General features: G+C 55.3%; 1 protein-coding gene across 1 annotated transcript in view; it reads right to left on the bottom strand.

Annotated features, from left to right (window-relative positions):
* The window catches only part of AGRN (agrin), a 65,186-nt gene extending 57,174 nt beyond the window's left edge, over window positions 1-8,012 (bottom strand). Inside the window, exons 1-2 of the mRNA XM_058818636.1 lie at window positions 7,724-8,012; window positions 1,055-1,316 (exon numbers count right to left, since the gene is read on the bottom strand). Of these exons, the coding sequence (XP_058674619.1) occupies window positions 1,055-1,316; window positions 7,724-7,912 (451 nt within the window). The 5' untranslated portion in view covers window positions 7,913-8,012. The remainder of the gene's footprint in view (window positions 1-1,054; window positions 1,317-7,723) is intronic.
* Window positions 8,013-15,588: the final 7,576 nt, after the last annotated feature.

The following is a 15,588-nucleotide window of genomic DNA, read 5'->3' as shown; positions in this document are numbered from 1 at the left end:
CTCACACCCCTGGAAATTGCCCAAATTCCCTGCAGCAGGCAGCAGTGGCACCTCCCCAAAATTCCCTTTGCACCCCTTGAAATTCCCCGAATTCCCTGGAACCGAGGCGCCCGTGGGGCTCCCCAGTTTTCCCTTCTCACCCCTGGAAAGTGCCCAGGTTCCCTGGAGCTTCTCCCAGCCCTGGCAGTGCCCAGATTCCCGGGAAGCGCCCGGAGCTGCTGGCAGGGCCCCAAGGGGAGGCATTGCTGGAATTCCAGGCTGGCAGGGCAGGAGCCGTGCCAGGACAGGGCATGGGGACACAGCTCGGGCAGGGGGAGCTGGGCAGGGGCTGGGCAGTCCAGGGATGCTGGACAGGGAGAAAGTGGTTAGGCCAGAGCTACTGGGCAGAGACTGGTCAAGGCTACTGGAAAAAGAGTGACCAGTCCAGGGCTACTGGACAGAGAGAAAGTGGGCACTCCAGGGCTACTGGGCAGGAGGAAACCGGACAGAGACTGGTCAGGGCTACTGGGAAAAGAACTGACCAGTCCAGGGATGCTGGGCAGAGAGAAACTTGTCAGGGCCACTGGGCAAAAACTGGTCAGGGCCACTGGGAAAAGAGAAGCTGGTCAGGCCAGGGCTACTGGGCAGGGACTGACCACAGCAGGGCTCCTGGGCAGGAGGAACGGCCTGGCAGCCTCGGGAGCCGATCCTGCAGGAAGTGCTGCAGGATGTCCCAGCCTCCCACTCCAGATTAAAATTCCGCAGGAACAAACGGAGCCTCTCAGCTCCTGCCACCAGCCCGGGGCCGTTTCACATTTCTGCCACAGGGAGGGAGGGAAGGGACCCTGGGGCTTGATGGGGACGGGGCAGGGCAGGGATCCTAAATCATCACCTGCCCATCATCCACTGACCCCAAAATCAGTGCTACCACCCCAAACACACACAAACCAGCACGACACCCCTCAATCACCACCCCTGCCCATTCAGGGGCTGGGAATCCCACAAAACCTCTACATAAACCTCACAAAAAAAAAAACCTCAAAAAACCCCAAGAAAAACCCCAGAACGTCCTCACCTTCCACGCAGTGCTCCACCTCCTCCAGGTTGCGCAGGGTGATGCGCATCAGGCTGGAGTTGAGCATGAGCTCGTTGCGGTGCGCCGGCCACAGCGCCTGCGGCGCGGGGTTGACGAAGAAGATGCGCGTGTCCCCCGTGGCCACCTGGTTGTCACAGATCAGGGGGTCCCCGAAGCCCCCGATCACCACCTTGTTGCCCCCGTCCAGCAGGATCTCGTGGGTGACGATGTCCTTGCCCTTCAGGTAGCGCCAGACCCGCACCTGCCACGGGGAGGGGACAGGTCACCACCTTGGTGGCTTTGGGGGATCCTGTTCTGCTCCCTGGGCTCTTCTTTCCCCTCCCTGGGCTCTCATTTTCCCTTCCTGAGCTGTTTTCCCCCTCTCTGGGCTCCTGGCAGACAGATTTTATCCCCCTGCAAAAGGAACCATTCCCAATTTTCTGCCTGTGCTCCTTTGGCCCTTCAGGTGTCACCCCGGATCCAAGGGAATGTTCAGAGACAAAGATTTCTCCCCAGTGCCAAATTCCTCCCGGATCTGAGGCTGCAGAGTTCAAACCAGGGGCTGAAACCTCGCTGGGGGCCCCGGGGAACACAAATCCTGTGATCCCTGATCAACCTCAGAAATATTTTGTTTTGGTTTTTGGGGGTTTTTTGGTTGGTTTTGTTTGGTTTTTTTGTTGTTTTGGTTTGTTTGGGGTTTTATTGTTTGTTTGGTTTTGGTTTTTTTGGGGGGGTTGTTTGTTTGTTTGGAGGGGTTTTTTTGGTTTTTTTTTTTTTTTTTGCAGTCTGAGCTGCAGAATTTCAGCCCTGATGGAAAAAGGCCTCAAAGCTCACGCAGAGCTGGAGCCAAACTCCCCCAGAGTGTCCCTGGCAGGCTGGGAGGACGGGACTGGGGCCATTCTCACATTCCCCGTGGCCACGAGGCAGCGCCTCCTGCTCGGCCTCACCTGCCAAGCAGGAAAAGGAATAAATCCAGCACGAACTCAGCGCTGCCTGCAGGCACAAATCAAGGTGAGGAACCCAGTCTAGGAGTTTATCTCTCCCTGCTCTCCTCACACTTTCTCCCGCTGGTGAAATATTCGGAGCAGGACCCCGGGCCTGGGGGGTCTGAAATCCCTCCCAGGCGGCGCAGCCATCCAAAAAAAGCAATAAATGACCCCAATTATCCTCCCAAGCGCCGCAGCCTCCCTGCCCTGCCGCATACCTGAGCCGCGGGAGCAGCCCAGGTGCGCGCGGGGCTGTGACAGCTCCTCGGCAGCCGCACATGCCCCGGCTGCTCCCAGGCATGGAGCTCAGCCAGCGCTCCAGCAGGAAAGGTGGGGGTAACCCGGGGGCTGAGCCACCCCAAGGCCCCGAAATCAAAAATATGGGAAAATACAGAATGGCAAAAATAGAATTATAAAAGTAGAATTGAAAAATAGAATTTTAAACTAGTATTTTAAATATAGAATTTTAAAAAGAGGTATAAAAATATAATTTAAAAATAGAATTATAAGTGTAGAATTTTAAAATAGGACTTTAAAATAGAATTTTAAACATAAAATTTAAAATATATTTTAAAATATATTTTAAATCTATTTTAATTAAATATATTTGAAATCTATTTTAAAATATTAAATTTAGAATTTAAAAATAGAAGTATAAAAATATAACTTTAAAATACAATGATAAATATAATTATAAATATAGAAGTATAAATATAGAATTAAAATAGAATTATAAAAAATAGAATTATATAAAAATATAATTATATAAAAATAGAACTATTATAAAAATTGAATTATAAATATAGAATTGTAAATATAGACTTTAAAACCAGAATTATGAAAATATAATTATAAAAATAGAATTATTATTAAAATAGAATTATTAAAATATGTTTTTATGAAAATTTATTTTTATAAAAATAAATTATAATGGAAAAATTCCCACGTGGGATGTGTCCCTCCCTGCACAGCCCAGATCCAAGCTGATGGGAAAGAACAGGGACGGGGACAAAGTTTTGCTGCTCCGAGGTCTCCACGGGATTTTCTCTCCTCTTTGGTTCCCCAGCACAAACCCAGCTCCCAGCAGGGTGAAAGGAGTGGTGAAACCCCAAATCCCACCAGGGAGGGCAGAAATCCCCCCGAAATTTGCTGAGGTTTAACCCCAACAAAGCCCCACTCGCACTCATCCTCCTCCTCCTCCTCGGAGCGAGGAAGGAGCAGAACCTGCATTTCCACGGCTGTTTGGGAATGAGAGGGGCCTGAAAGGCTCCAGCTCCCCCAGGAGGGACAGCTCTGGTTTCTGCTGGCTGGGAGCAGGGACAGCACCCGGGGGAACACCTGGAGGAACGTGCCAGGAGAGGCTTGGATGGAAAGAGGTTCAGGACGGAGAGATTTAGGTTTAGGTTTAGGATGGAGTTCAGGTTTGGGGTGGAGAGGTTTAGGATGAAGACCAGGACATTTCCTTCCCCCAGAGGCTGCTGGGACACTGGAATTTCCCCTGTTGCTCCCAGGGATGCCCAGGTGAGATTTTTGCATGGATAAGAGTCAGACTCTCCTCCTTGCGGGTTCCCCCCGACCCCAAAACCATTCCAGGACCCCCTGCAGGAGCCTGGAGGAGGGACCCCACAGGAACCACGGCACCCCCAGCCCCACGGGCCAGCCCAGGTGAGCGTGGGGAAGGTGTGCAGGGCCCAGCCCCGGTTCTCAGCCAGCCCAGGTGAGCTCTAGAGAAGGTGTGCAGGGCACAGCCCGGTTCTCAGCCAGCCCAGGTGAGCTCTAGGGAAGGTGTGCAGGGCACAGCCCGGTTCTCAGCCAGCCCAGGTGAGCTCTAGGGAAGGTGTGCAGGGCACAGCCCGGTTCTCAGCCAGCCCAGGTGAGCTCTAGGGAAGGTGTGCAGGGCACAGCCCGGTTCTCAGCCAGCCCAGGTGAGCTCTAGGGAAGGTGTGCAGGGCCCAGCCCCGGTTCTCAGCCAGCCCAGGTGAGCTCTAGGGAAGGTGTGCAGGGCACAGCCCGGTTCTCAGCCAGCCCAGGTGAGCTCTAGGGAAGGTGTGCAGGGCACAGCCCGGTTCTCAGCCAGCCCAGGTGAGCTCTAGGGAAGGTGTGCAGGGCACAGCCCCGCTCCCAGCTCTGGGGAAGGTGTGCAGGGCACAGCCCGGTTCTCAGCCAGCCCAGGTGAGCTCTGGGGAAGGTGTGCAGGGCACAGCCCGGTTCTCAGCCGGCCCTGGGAAGGTGTGCAGGGCCCGGCCCCCTCCCAGCCAGCCCCGCTCCCTCCCCAGCCGCTCCTCCTGCCTCTCTCCCCGCAGTCAAGCCCAGACACCTTCCCCAGCCGCACCTCCCGCAGCCCCGGGGCAGGTGAGCAGCAAAGCAGGGCAAAACCCCAGCCAGACAAAGCAGGGAAAATAGGGGGAAAAAAAACCAACCCACCCCTCCTCCAGCAGCAGAAAACACAGCCCGGGGCTGGCTCCGGCGAGCGGGGCATTTTCACAGCTCGGGGTCTGGGTTTTTGTGTTTTTTGGGTGGGGAAAAGCTGAATTCTGCCCAGCTCCGCAGCAGATGGGGATTGGCGATAATTGGCGTGGCTGGGGCGCTCGGAGCCGGGCACAGCAACATCAGAGTCCGGCGGCCTCCTCCCACCCTAATGAATGGATGTGCGAGGCGCGGAGCCCGGCAATCACCTGCGGGGCATCATCCCATTCATCAGCGCCGCAATTAAGACTTTGTCACCGCTGACTCACCGGCGACAGCGAGGAAAGGAAGGGAGACGGGGAAAATGGGGCTGGGACCTGTTTGCAGGAGGACCCTGCCCTGGGGAGCGCTGTTTGCCCAGGGAGAGCACAAAACGCTGGGTTTAAGGGGGTTTTAAAGCTCCGCGGAGGCACAACTTTATCCAGGCACGGGGGTGTTTTAAAGGCGGGGGAAAAAGTAAAAAAAAAACAAAATAAAAGGGGTTTCCAACATGCCAGGAGGGTGCGTGCTGTAATATGGAAGGGGACCACCTGTACAGAACATTCCTGGCAGGAAAAGGCCGCGGGAAATGCCAGGATTGGCTGTGTAAAGCCAGGTGGGAAGTTGGAGCAAAGTCCCCTCTGGAGGAGCTGTCACTCGGGATGGGAAACACCGAAAGGGGTCACCCGGAAATTTGGGGGGATAAAAGCCAGAATCAGCTCTGCTTCCATGAAATTTGGGGAGATAAAAGCCAGAATCAGCTCTGCTTCCATGAAATTTGGGGAGATAAAAGCCAGGATCAGCTCTGCTTCCACGAGATTTTGGTTGATGATAAAAGCCAGTTTCAGCTCTGCTTCCAATGCTTCCCCTTTTTTCTCTTCCCTGTGCCTTTCCCCTGCCCCTTCCCCAGCAATTCCCACAAAACCCCCCCAAAACCTGCCCTCCATTGTCCCGGACAGGATCCACATCCTCTTCCACACTTCCTAGGGCACTCACAGAACCTGGATTTGCCCTATAAATAGCAGTGCCTGGCTGACCATGGGGACAGCCCAGAAAAAGGCACTTCAGGGGGCAGGAAGGGACAATGCCAGCAGCAGCTTTGGGCAGAAGTCACAAACTGCACCCAGGAGTGCCAAACCCCTTGGGAAAAGGGCCCAGCAGCGCTTTTTGGGAATTCTGTCAGGCTGTTCCTCCACTCCCCTGGCAGCCCGGGCACGGCTGGCAGCTATTTCGGGCTGTTTATCTAACATTAATTCACATTTCTCCTCCCGGTGCTTATCTGCCTCTATCGGAGCGCTCAGCTGGGAGGGTTTGGGAAGAACAATGCCCCGAGCACGGAATTCACGGATCCCCACGTGCCCGGACCACCCAGATCCAGAAAAACTCGGGATTTTGGGTGTGGGAGCTCCAGCAAAACTCGGGATTTTTGGCTGTGGGAGCTCCAGCAAAACTCGGGATTTTGGGTGTGAGAGCTCCCTTTCCTCTGCAGATAAGGAAGAGGCTGACAGGAGATAACGGCGCGGGGGTCCGAGGGCAGGACAGGAGGAATTGGGGCAGGAATTTCCTCAGCACAGGATCCTGGATTTTCTCCCAGCTCCCCCGAGGGCAGTGCAAGGACAGCAGGAGCCAGGGGTCAGGCTTAATCCCGAGCTTGCTGCTGGAATTTAGGTTAAAAACAAACCAAAACAAAATAAACAAAAACTGCAGGCACGGCAAATGCACACAGTTCCACTTCCAAGACTTGGGAAGATGTGAGGAGGGCAGCGAGCCAAGAGCTGCTGCAAAGCTGCACATCCCCAAGTCACTGCAGTGACAGGAGATTCATCAGCTCCCAGCTCCTTGGGACGCCCCAAATCCCAGCCCAGAGCTGCTTTTCCCTGCAAAGACACCGTGGAATGCACTAAAAACGACACAGGAAGGACTGATGGGCAGGGAAAGGGACAGGGAACTGCTGTCCTGTGACATTCCCGAATGCCCCAGCACTGCCACAACGGGATGGGATGGGATGGGATGGGAGCTTTCCTGCTTTCACTTTCACACCACTCCAAGGCTGGAAGGATCTCTCAGGAGCCTGTCCTGGCCCTTCTGTGCTCTTTGGAGACCAGGAACGGGCAGGAGCAAAACCCCAAACTCCAGAGCCGGCAGCACAAACCTCACCCGGGCACTGCTCAGGGAAAGGCAGGGAGGAGATTCCCCTCCCAGTGTGAGGAATTCAGACTGTGCTTCCCAGAAAGGCACCACGGGCAGCCCCATCCCACTGCTGGCTGCTCCAGCTGGGGCTGGATTGCACCTTGCAAAGACAGAGCTGCTTCTCTCAGCCCTGCTTTTCCTTATCCTGGCTTTTCCCCATCCCAGCTTTTCCCCCCTCCCAGCCTCCTGCCCTGCTGCTGCAGGATGATTTTCCTGCCAGGCCCACACCTCGCTGCGAGAAAATGCATTCATTTATTTCTCACCCTGGCGTTTCTGCGTGGCCACCAGAGCCACTGGGCCGCCTCCCGTGGCCACCTCGCCGCGGCCCCAGGTGGCCACATCCAATCCATCTGTGCCCCACCACGGGCACGGCTCATTAATGCTCGGCCGAGCACCCAGGATGTGCCAGACACTCCGCAAACAGACGGAGCCGGGGGGGCTGCGAGCTGCAGATGGGTCGGGGGCGCTGGCAGCGGGCAGGGGCTGGGGGATGCTCGGGGGATGCTCCAGAGCCCCGCAGGGAGAGTTCCCCAAAGGGAAAGTTCCAATTCTTCTCTGCCACCAAAGCATCGCCCCCGGCCCCGCTCAGCACTAAGCAAAATCAGGGTTTTGAGGAGGAAAAGGGGAACGGGGAGAAGAGGCAAAGGCGAGGGAGGAGCGTGTCCTTGCAAGCGAGATTCCTGCCCCGGCAAGGGTTAAGGCATCCGGCACGTTTTCTGTCAAGCGGGCGGATGGGATTTCAGGTTGCTCGGGACTCTGTGCGCTTCGGGGGGAGATAAAAACCCCGGAGCCCGAGGCCAGGTTGGTGGTTAAACAATAGCCCGGGCTGCGGGAGAACTCGAGATGCTGCTCCAGTCAACAGGAGAGGCTCGCGGAAAGTTGGGAGGCAGCTCCGCATCTCGCCACAGCCAAAGAGGGAAATGCCCATAAAAAGCAACCTCTGGAGATCCCCCCCGCACCCCCCCGGCCACAGAACAGCCGGAACCTCTCCACAGCTTTAAAAAACCCCCGATCCCAGCCCAAGCCGCGCACGGGGCGAAAGTTCTACCTTGCACGAGTAGGTGTGGTGCACCGGGTCCACGTTCATGATCTCCTCCACCGTGCCCGTCAGCACCACGTTGGCCTCCTCCTCGCGGCGCTCCAGCTCCCGCTCGGGGCAGCTGGCCCGGGCGGGCAGCGCCAGCGGTGCCAGCAGCGCCAGCAGCGCCAGCAGCGCCCGTGCCAGCCGCGTCCCCATGGCCGCCCGCCGCCGCTGCCGCCCGCCGTGCCCCGAGCCCCGCAGACAAAGCGGCCCCGCTCGCAGGCAGCGCTGGCGCCGCAGCCGAGAGGGCCACTTTTGTTCCAGGGAGGTGAAAAGGAGGAAAGAAAGAGGAGGGAGGGAGGGAAAGGCAGGCGGCGAGGGGAGGGGAGAAGGAGGAAAATCCCAGGAGGAGGAGGAGGAGGAGGAGGAGGAGGAGGAGGAGGAGGAGGAGGAGGAGATCTGGAAGGCGCTCGGCGCTCGCTGCCGTGGCCCTGGAAGAAAGCGCGCAGATTTGCATGCAATCTGAATTGCTGATAAGGAGGGAGCGGGGCTTGGGGGGGAGAGAGGAGGAGGGAGGAAGGGAGGAAGGCAGCGCGGCCGCCCGCCCGCCCTGCTGGCAGCGCTCGGTGCGAACGCCGCCCCCAGGAAAGGGAGCCGCGGTTAATGGATAATCAGCGCCGCAACGTGAGGAGACTTTTAAAGGTGTAGGGACCGCAGCCGGCCCCGCCACCCCCTCGCCGTGAGTGGCAGCTGTCCCCAGCTCTGGCACGGGGTGTTCTTCACTCCATCCTGCACCCCCGAGATGCCCAAAGTGGGGTTTGTCCCTCCCTGTCACCCCCACTCTGTGTGGCAGCTGTCCCCAGCCCTGTTCTGGGCTGTCCCCGCTCCATCCCGCACCCCCGAGATGCTCAGAGATGGGTGGCATTTCCCTCCTTGTCACCCTCAGCCCGAGCAGTGGCTGTCCCAGCCCTGTCCCCTCCATCCCGCACCGCCGAGATGCTCAGAGATGGGTGACACCCCGGCATGTCCCTCCCTGTCACCCCCAATTCCGCCCCAAAGATGCTCCCGTGTTTCCCCCACAGGGAAACTGAGGCAGGGCTGGTCCCGCTCCGCTGGGACCCCACAGATCCATCCCTGTGCCCAGGGGTGACCCGCACTGGGGGCGTCACTGTCACCGCACTGTGCCCCAGCTGTGAGCCGCCCGCGGAGCCGAGGAATGGCTGGAAAATAACTTTAAAATTATCTCATCCCACCCTTTCCCGTCCCAGGCTGTCCCAGCCCCCTGGCCCCGTGGCCCGGCTCCCCGGGGGCTGCAGGGCGATTTCCCCACCTGTCCCAGCAATTAGGGCACATAGAAAATGAAAAGTTAAGTGGCACCGGGGGAGGGATGTTGTTTGTGCCCTCCATAAATCAGCCGGCCCCCAGGGGCGTTTTACGAGACCGTTTCGCTTGATGGCCCTAAAAAATCCCCTCGTTTCACTTGATGGCCCTAAAAAAATCTCCTGGTGTGGCCCAGGCGAGCTCCTGGTCCCAGGGTGAAGTTTAACCACCTGCCAGTGAGGATGTGACAAGCGAGGTGTCCTCTGTCCTCCTGCGATGAACAAATTTCAGACCACGTAAGCATCCTCCCCTGTGTGCTCCTGTCCTTCCCGAAATTCTCAAATAATTTATTCCCTAAATCCCGAGCGCTCTGTGCTGTTTGCCCCTGTGGGTGCCACACTCCTTTCCCCCCCCTTCTCTCATTTGTTTAATATGTAGAAATAAATTAATCTTGCTGAGTGTTCCATAGTTTGTCCCTGAAGAGGATGGAGCAGCAGAGATCCCATAAATCTGACTGGAAATATCCCAAATCCTGTGGGATTGGCAGGGAAAGCACCTTGGGTGTTCAATATCTTAACCCATTCCCACAGTGTAACTCCACTGCTTCTCCCAGCTCTCTTTCCACTCAAAACTTCAATTTCTCCCCTGAAAATCTGAATTTCCCAGCTCAGCACTGAGGGAAGGCTGCCTGATCAAAAGCAGGCAGGGTTTTATCACCTCAGGGATAAAATCCTTATCAAAAAGGACTTCAGGGAGATAATTCTCACCAAGAAAATAGCCCAGAGCCTGTTCAGGCCTGCAGGAAACCTCTTAGTAAATAATTTCCAAATCCACCAGACTTCCCTACGCTGTAAAACACCAAAAAGCTGCAGGATGAATAACCTGAAGAAAGTTCTTGTTTTCTCTCCAAAAACTTCCCCAAAACCTCTGGATTTTTGCTGAGGGGTACTGGGAGACCTCTGTCCCTCAAAGCCAAGGCCAGGCCCCACAGGCCTCACATCCCAGAGCTCTTTCCACTCAAAAATTCCCCCAAAAAGTTCCAGGATGAAGTGACCTGAAAAAATCCACATAATTCAATTTTCTCACCCCAAAACTTCCCCCAAAACCCTGGATTTTTTTGGCCGAGGGGCACTGGGAAGCCTCCATCCCTCAAAGCCAACCACAACTCCTGACAGAGGAGCTCCATTACTCCGTTTCTGTGGTTGTTCTAAACTCCAGCAATCACCTAAAAATATTTCAGTGCCCTGGCAGCTGATTTTTTTTTTCTTATCCTGCTGTTTTAATAATTAATTTTTATTGTATTCCTCGAGCACTGCTGGAGTGGAAATCCCAGGAAGAAGCTGAGCTCGAGGTGGAAGGAACCAGCTGGGACTCCCTGCTCCAGAACCTGGCAGGGGAGGAAAGGACAGGAATTATTTCTGCTGAATTTTGACAATTTTCTGGGTTTGACTTGTCTCCTTTTAGCCCCACCCCTCCATCTGTTTTCAGAGCTGGGATGTGAGGAGAAAAATGGATTTCACAGCTTTTTTTTTTTGATGTTTTTGCCCCAGTCTGGTGTGGTTTGAGTGGAATTGCTTGGCCTTGAGGGGTTTTATGGTGGAGGTGAGATGTGAGGATCTCAATCTGCTTGTGGGGGTTTCATGGCATTCAGAAGGACAAGGATTTTCCAAAAGGCAGGAAAATAATAAAATCACCTTTTTTAGGGCCAGTGTGCAGGGAGCAGCACGTTCCCACAGGGAATTGCTGAGCCTCAAGCTGATAAAAGGAGAAACAGGAGAAAAAAACCTGGGATGTTTCTGTGGGAAAACTGAGGCAAATTCCTCGGCAAATCAGCGCCCAAAACAAACAAACAGCAGCTCCCAAAAATACACAAAACACCGGGGTTTGTCCCAGCTTTCCCTTGTGAACCTGGGGCTCGGGAAAACTTCTGGAAACGCCTTTGGAGGTGGCTGGGTCTGCCCCTGGAAAATCAAAATACCTCGGAAAAACCGCGAGGAATTGGGCAGGGTTTGCTCCTCGCGCTGCTGCCTGATTTGGGGTGGGAATTCCAAGGGTGTTTTTGGAGGGAGTGGGGAATAAACGGAGGAGGGAAGGGGAGGAGAGAAGAGAGAAGGGAAGGGAGGGCCTGGCACTGCCCACATGTCCGGGCAGGAACCCCTCAGGGTTTGGAGCCAAATATTTGCCTGGAAAGCAAATAAAGGCCCTGGTGAGGAAAACCCAGCCCCAGAGGTGACAGCAGCGTCCCCATCCCTGCTTCCATCCCTGCTCCATCTCTACAAGCTCTAAAATGATTTAATGTGATTTTCCCCCCTTATTTCTCTTTCAAGTTTAATCCCTCCCAGTGCTTTCCTGCCACTGTCAAATTCCTTTTGTGTGCTGTTAGAAACCCTCTGCATGTCACTGAGGAGCAGCTGGAACAAGCTGCCCCTGGGATGCTGCGGAATAATGAGACCCAAATTAGTAAATCTGTTAATTAGAGTGGGGCTGAGGGCTGGGAGCAGCCCCACACTCAAGGAAGTCACAGGAAAATTTGGGCCTTTCCCAAAAAATCGAGGAGGAGCTCACAGGAAAACTTGGGCCTTTCCCCCCAAAAAATCAAGGAGCTCACAGGGAGCTGTCACATCCTGGAGAAAAAAAAAATCAAGAAATTGGCTTTTTCCTCCCCAAATTCCCAAGGAATTCCTGTGTTCAGTGTAAAGGTCACTGGGAATTTTGTCCAGGTGGAAATGGACATCCTCAGCTGCTCCTCTCATCCCACCTCAAAATTCACAGGATTTGATGTGGGATGGATGCAGAGATGAAGAATATCTGGAGTGGAGCACCAAAAACCTTTCCTGGTTTAAATTCACATCCGGGAGAATAAAAAAATAAAGAATTTGGTGTTTTCCTCCCCAAATCAGGCTGGCAGCCCTGAACTGGGTTAAAAACTGGGTGAAAACAGGGTTAAACATTCCCAGCTGATCTCCTGGAGCCTCTGGGATCCCCACAGGCAGGAAAAGCAGGGAATTGTGCTGAATGTGCCCAAATTCCTGGGACTCCAAGAGAAAACCCCAAAGCAGGGCGGGTTCTGAGCTCTAATGACAGGGTGGCAGGAATTCAGCCTGGAATGGGATTTCTGGGATTTTTACCCCAAATCCTGGGGATCAGAGCCCCCCACACCCCTACAGGTGTGTTAGGGCTGGGTTTAGCAGCCCTGAGTCTCCAGCAGGGTTTAACTCAACCCCAGCTCAGGGGCAAAAGCACCCAGTGAACCACAAGGAGCCAAAATCAAAAGGGAAAAAGGGAGGGGTTCTTTGAACCACAATCAAAAGGGGAAAAGGGAGAGGAGCAGAAGGAAAGCCCAGCGTGAACCTGAGGGCAAAGGATCCCCCAGGACCAAACCCCATCCTCAGGAACGCCCGGGGGGCTGCTGGAATTCAATTCCTCCTGCTGGAATTCTGTGTGGCCAGGAGCCTCCCTAATGTGGATTGATGGCCTCAATCTGCTCCCCCTGCGGGGAAAACAGAGCCCCGGCCCCTGATATCCATTATTTCCCTCCAGAAATCCCAACCTAAGTGGATTTCCCCGCGCTGCATCCAGGAGAAAACGTCTCCATCCATCCCCCCACGGCAGGGAAGCGTTCCCACCTGACTCCTCCCGCCCCTGGATTGATTACAGCCGCGCCAGGATTAATTGGGGAGAGTGGAAATGCTTCTCTGGGCGATCAATCTTCCCCCGGCTCCCTCACCTTGTCATCCTCTAATAAGTGGGAAATCAAAATTCCCCTCCTGGCTGCCTCGTGCCTGCAAATGGATTTCTCTGCTGCATTGCTGGGAACCCTTAAAAGGCGTTTTGGGAGCAGCCAGGAGACAAATGGGATTAGCTGGGCAGGGAAAGTGCAGCCGCAGCGTTTCTGCGCTGCCAGCGAGGGGACATTCAGCCCTGGCAGGCTCAGGGGATGTGGAGCGGGAATTGGGGTGGGAACGTGGGTGCATCAGGGGGGCTGAGGAATATTGGAGTGGAACACAAAAATCCTTTCCTGGTTTGAATTCCAGAGGGATTCATGTGTTCAGTGTAAGGGAATTTTGTCCAGGGATTCGGACATCACTCCTCTTACCCCACCCACCGGATTCGGTGTGGGAGCTGTGGATGCAGAGATGAAGAATATTTGGAATCAAACACCAAAAACCTTTCCTGCTTTAAATTCCAGAGAATTTCTGAGCCCATTTTCTGTGGAACGGGGCATTGGGAATTCTGTCCAGCTGGAACTGGACATCCCCAGTCACTCCTGTCGTCCCACTCCAGAATTCCCAGGATTTATGTGGGAGCTGTGGACGCAGAGATTGGGAATATTTGGAGTCAAACACCAAAAACCTTTCTGCTTTAAATTCCAGGATTCCCTGCCTTGTCCCAGGGTGTCCCCAGCTGTTTGGATCTGGATTTCCCAGCTGGGCACGCCATGCCAAGGACATCTGGGGGATGTCACCATCTCTGGAACGTCAAATTTGGCTCAGATTTTTGCCAAGGAGTGAGAACCCGGCCCTGTCCTGGGGAAATGGGGAATCCTGGAATGGTTTGAGGGGGGAAGGGACCTAAAGCCGATCCCATCCCTCCCCCTGCGTTCCAGGGACATCTCCCACCATCCCAGGCTGCTCCTTGGACAATTCCAGGGGTGAACCCACAGCTCCTCCTGGCAAACCCCACTTATTTCCTTCTGCCATGAATTGTAACCCACAGGAATCTGTGAAATCCCACATCCAGGGCAGTCCCCGCTCCCTCCAGTGACATTCCCTGTGCTCTGGGGGGATCCCAGGGGTCCCTGGGTGCCCAGAGCTGGCACTGCCCCATCCCACAAAGGCTCCCAAAGCTTCCAGGGCTTTCCCTGGTGGAAACACGGATGGTGCTGGGAAGCAGAGCAACCTGAAAGAGCGAAGATTAACATTCAGAGCATGCAGGGATCCAGCTTTTCCCTTTCTCCCTCTTGTGTTTTTGGAGGATTGAAGGAGCCAAGGTTTTCCCCGTCCCTCCGAGGGCCCTTGGCAACCCTGGGGAGCTGCTGGAGCCTCTCCCAGCAGGGCTGGAGTGCCCAGGGCTGGGCACAGAGGGACCCAAACCGTGCTTTCACATTGCCACGACCCCGTCGCATCCTCCAGGCAGGATTTATTGGCCCGGGCTCTCCAGGAGATGGAGGCTTTTGTGTGGAATTTTATCCCAAACCCTTCCTGCAGCTGCTGCGTGGGCAAAAGAAAAATAAAAAAAATAAAAGAGAGAGAAGGGTGTGGGGGGGAAAGAATAAAAAAGACATTGAAAGTGTGAGGTTTGAAAAGCTTTCTCCTCTCCGGAATCAGTTTGTGAGTCACACAGAGGGGATGACCGGGGAATATTTCATCCTGCGGGGCCACGCTGAGAGGAGGCAGCGCTGCTGAGATGTGAATGTGCCCGAAGCTGGCTCTGCATTCTTCATTCTGCACACACACACACACACACACACACACACACACACCGAGCTAAACGGGCAGCGGGTTTAACCTCTTCCTGCCCGCGGCACTGAGCTCTCCCCTCCCGCTTTGGCCTGGTTTGGAACCGGGATAACCCCGGGGATGCGGTCCCAGAGAGGCTGAAACACCAAACCCACGGGAATCACTCCCTGCCTCACTCCTGGCTCAGCCCAGGGACAGGGGAGCAGGGAAAGGGGAGCTGAGGGTGCTCTGCACCTGCTGGCCTGGCAGGGAGCGGGGCTGGGGAGGAAAAGAGGGAACAGCCCCAGGGAGAGCCAAGGGATGGATGGATGGATGGATGGATGGATGGATGGATGGATGGATGGATGGATGGATGGATGGATGGATGGAGAGATGGATAGAAGGATCCATGGAGAGATGGATCCATGGATCCACGGATGGGTGGAGAGCAGCCTGCTCCTTTCCCTGGATCTGCCTCTTGGATCCCCTGCAAACCCTGAATCCGAATTTTAGAGCCCCAACAAAACAGGGCAGGAGAGGAAGGGAAAATCCAGGGGAAATCTCAGTGCAGGGCAGTGGGGCTGGCTGACCTTAAAGGGCCCTTCCAACCCAACCCCTTCCATGATTCTCTGCTCCTTTCCCCCCCAAATCTCCTTTGCTGGGCTGTGGGGAGAAGGGAAGCCAAGGGAAGCTCCCTGAGCCCTGGCAGGCCCCAGAGCTGCCCTAAGCCTTTATCTAAGCTGAACCCACCTGGGTCCAGCCTGTCCCTCCAAGGCCACCGCGTTTGCTGCAGGGAGCGGGAGGGGAGCCAAGGAGCCTCCGGCTCCTGTGTCAGCTGCTCGGAGCTGCCGGGCCGCGCACCCTGGCACGGCCTCGCAATCACCCAAAGTGCTCTCCAGGAGCCGCAGCCTCATCCATTAGCGCGGCTCTGACTCAGGCGCTCCGGAGCAGCTCTCCGTGGGCGAGCAGGGGCAGAGGGGGAAAACCTGAGCCCACCAGGAAAACCCCAATTTTCAGCCCCAGGCTGGCTGGGCTGGGTTTCAGCAGCACGAGTGGGGCTGGTGCAGCGTCCAGCCAAGCTTGGGGGTGTTTTGGGGCAGGCAGGGAGGGCAGTGCCAGGGGCACAGAGCCCCT

Source organism: Ammospiza caudacuta, chromosome 22 (genome assembly GCF_027887145.1).
Source record: "Ammospiza caudacuta isolate bAmmCau1 chromosome 22, bAmmCau1.pri, whole genome shotgun sequence".
NCBI classification, from domain to species: Eukaryota; Metazoa; Chordata; class Aves; order Passeriformes; family Passerellidae; genus Ammospiza; species Ammospiza caudacuta.
Note: the sequence above shows the minus strand (reverse complement) of the source record. Positions and strands in the feature narration are given on the sequence as shown.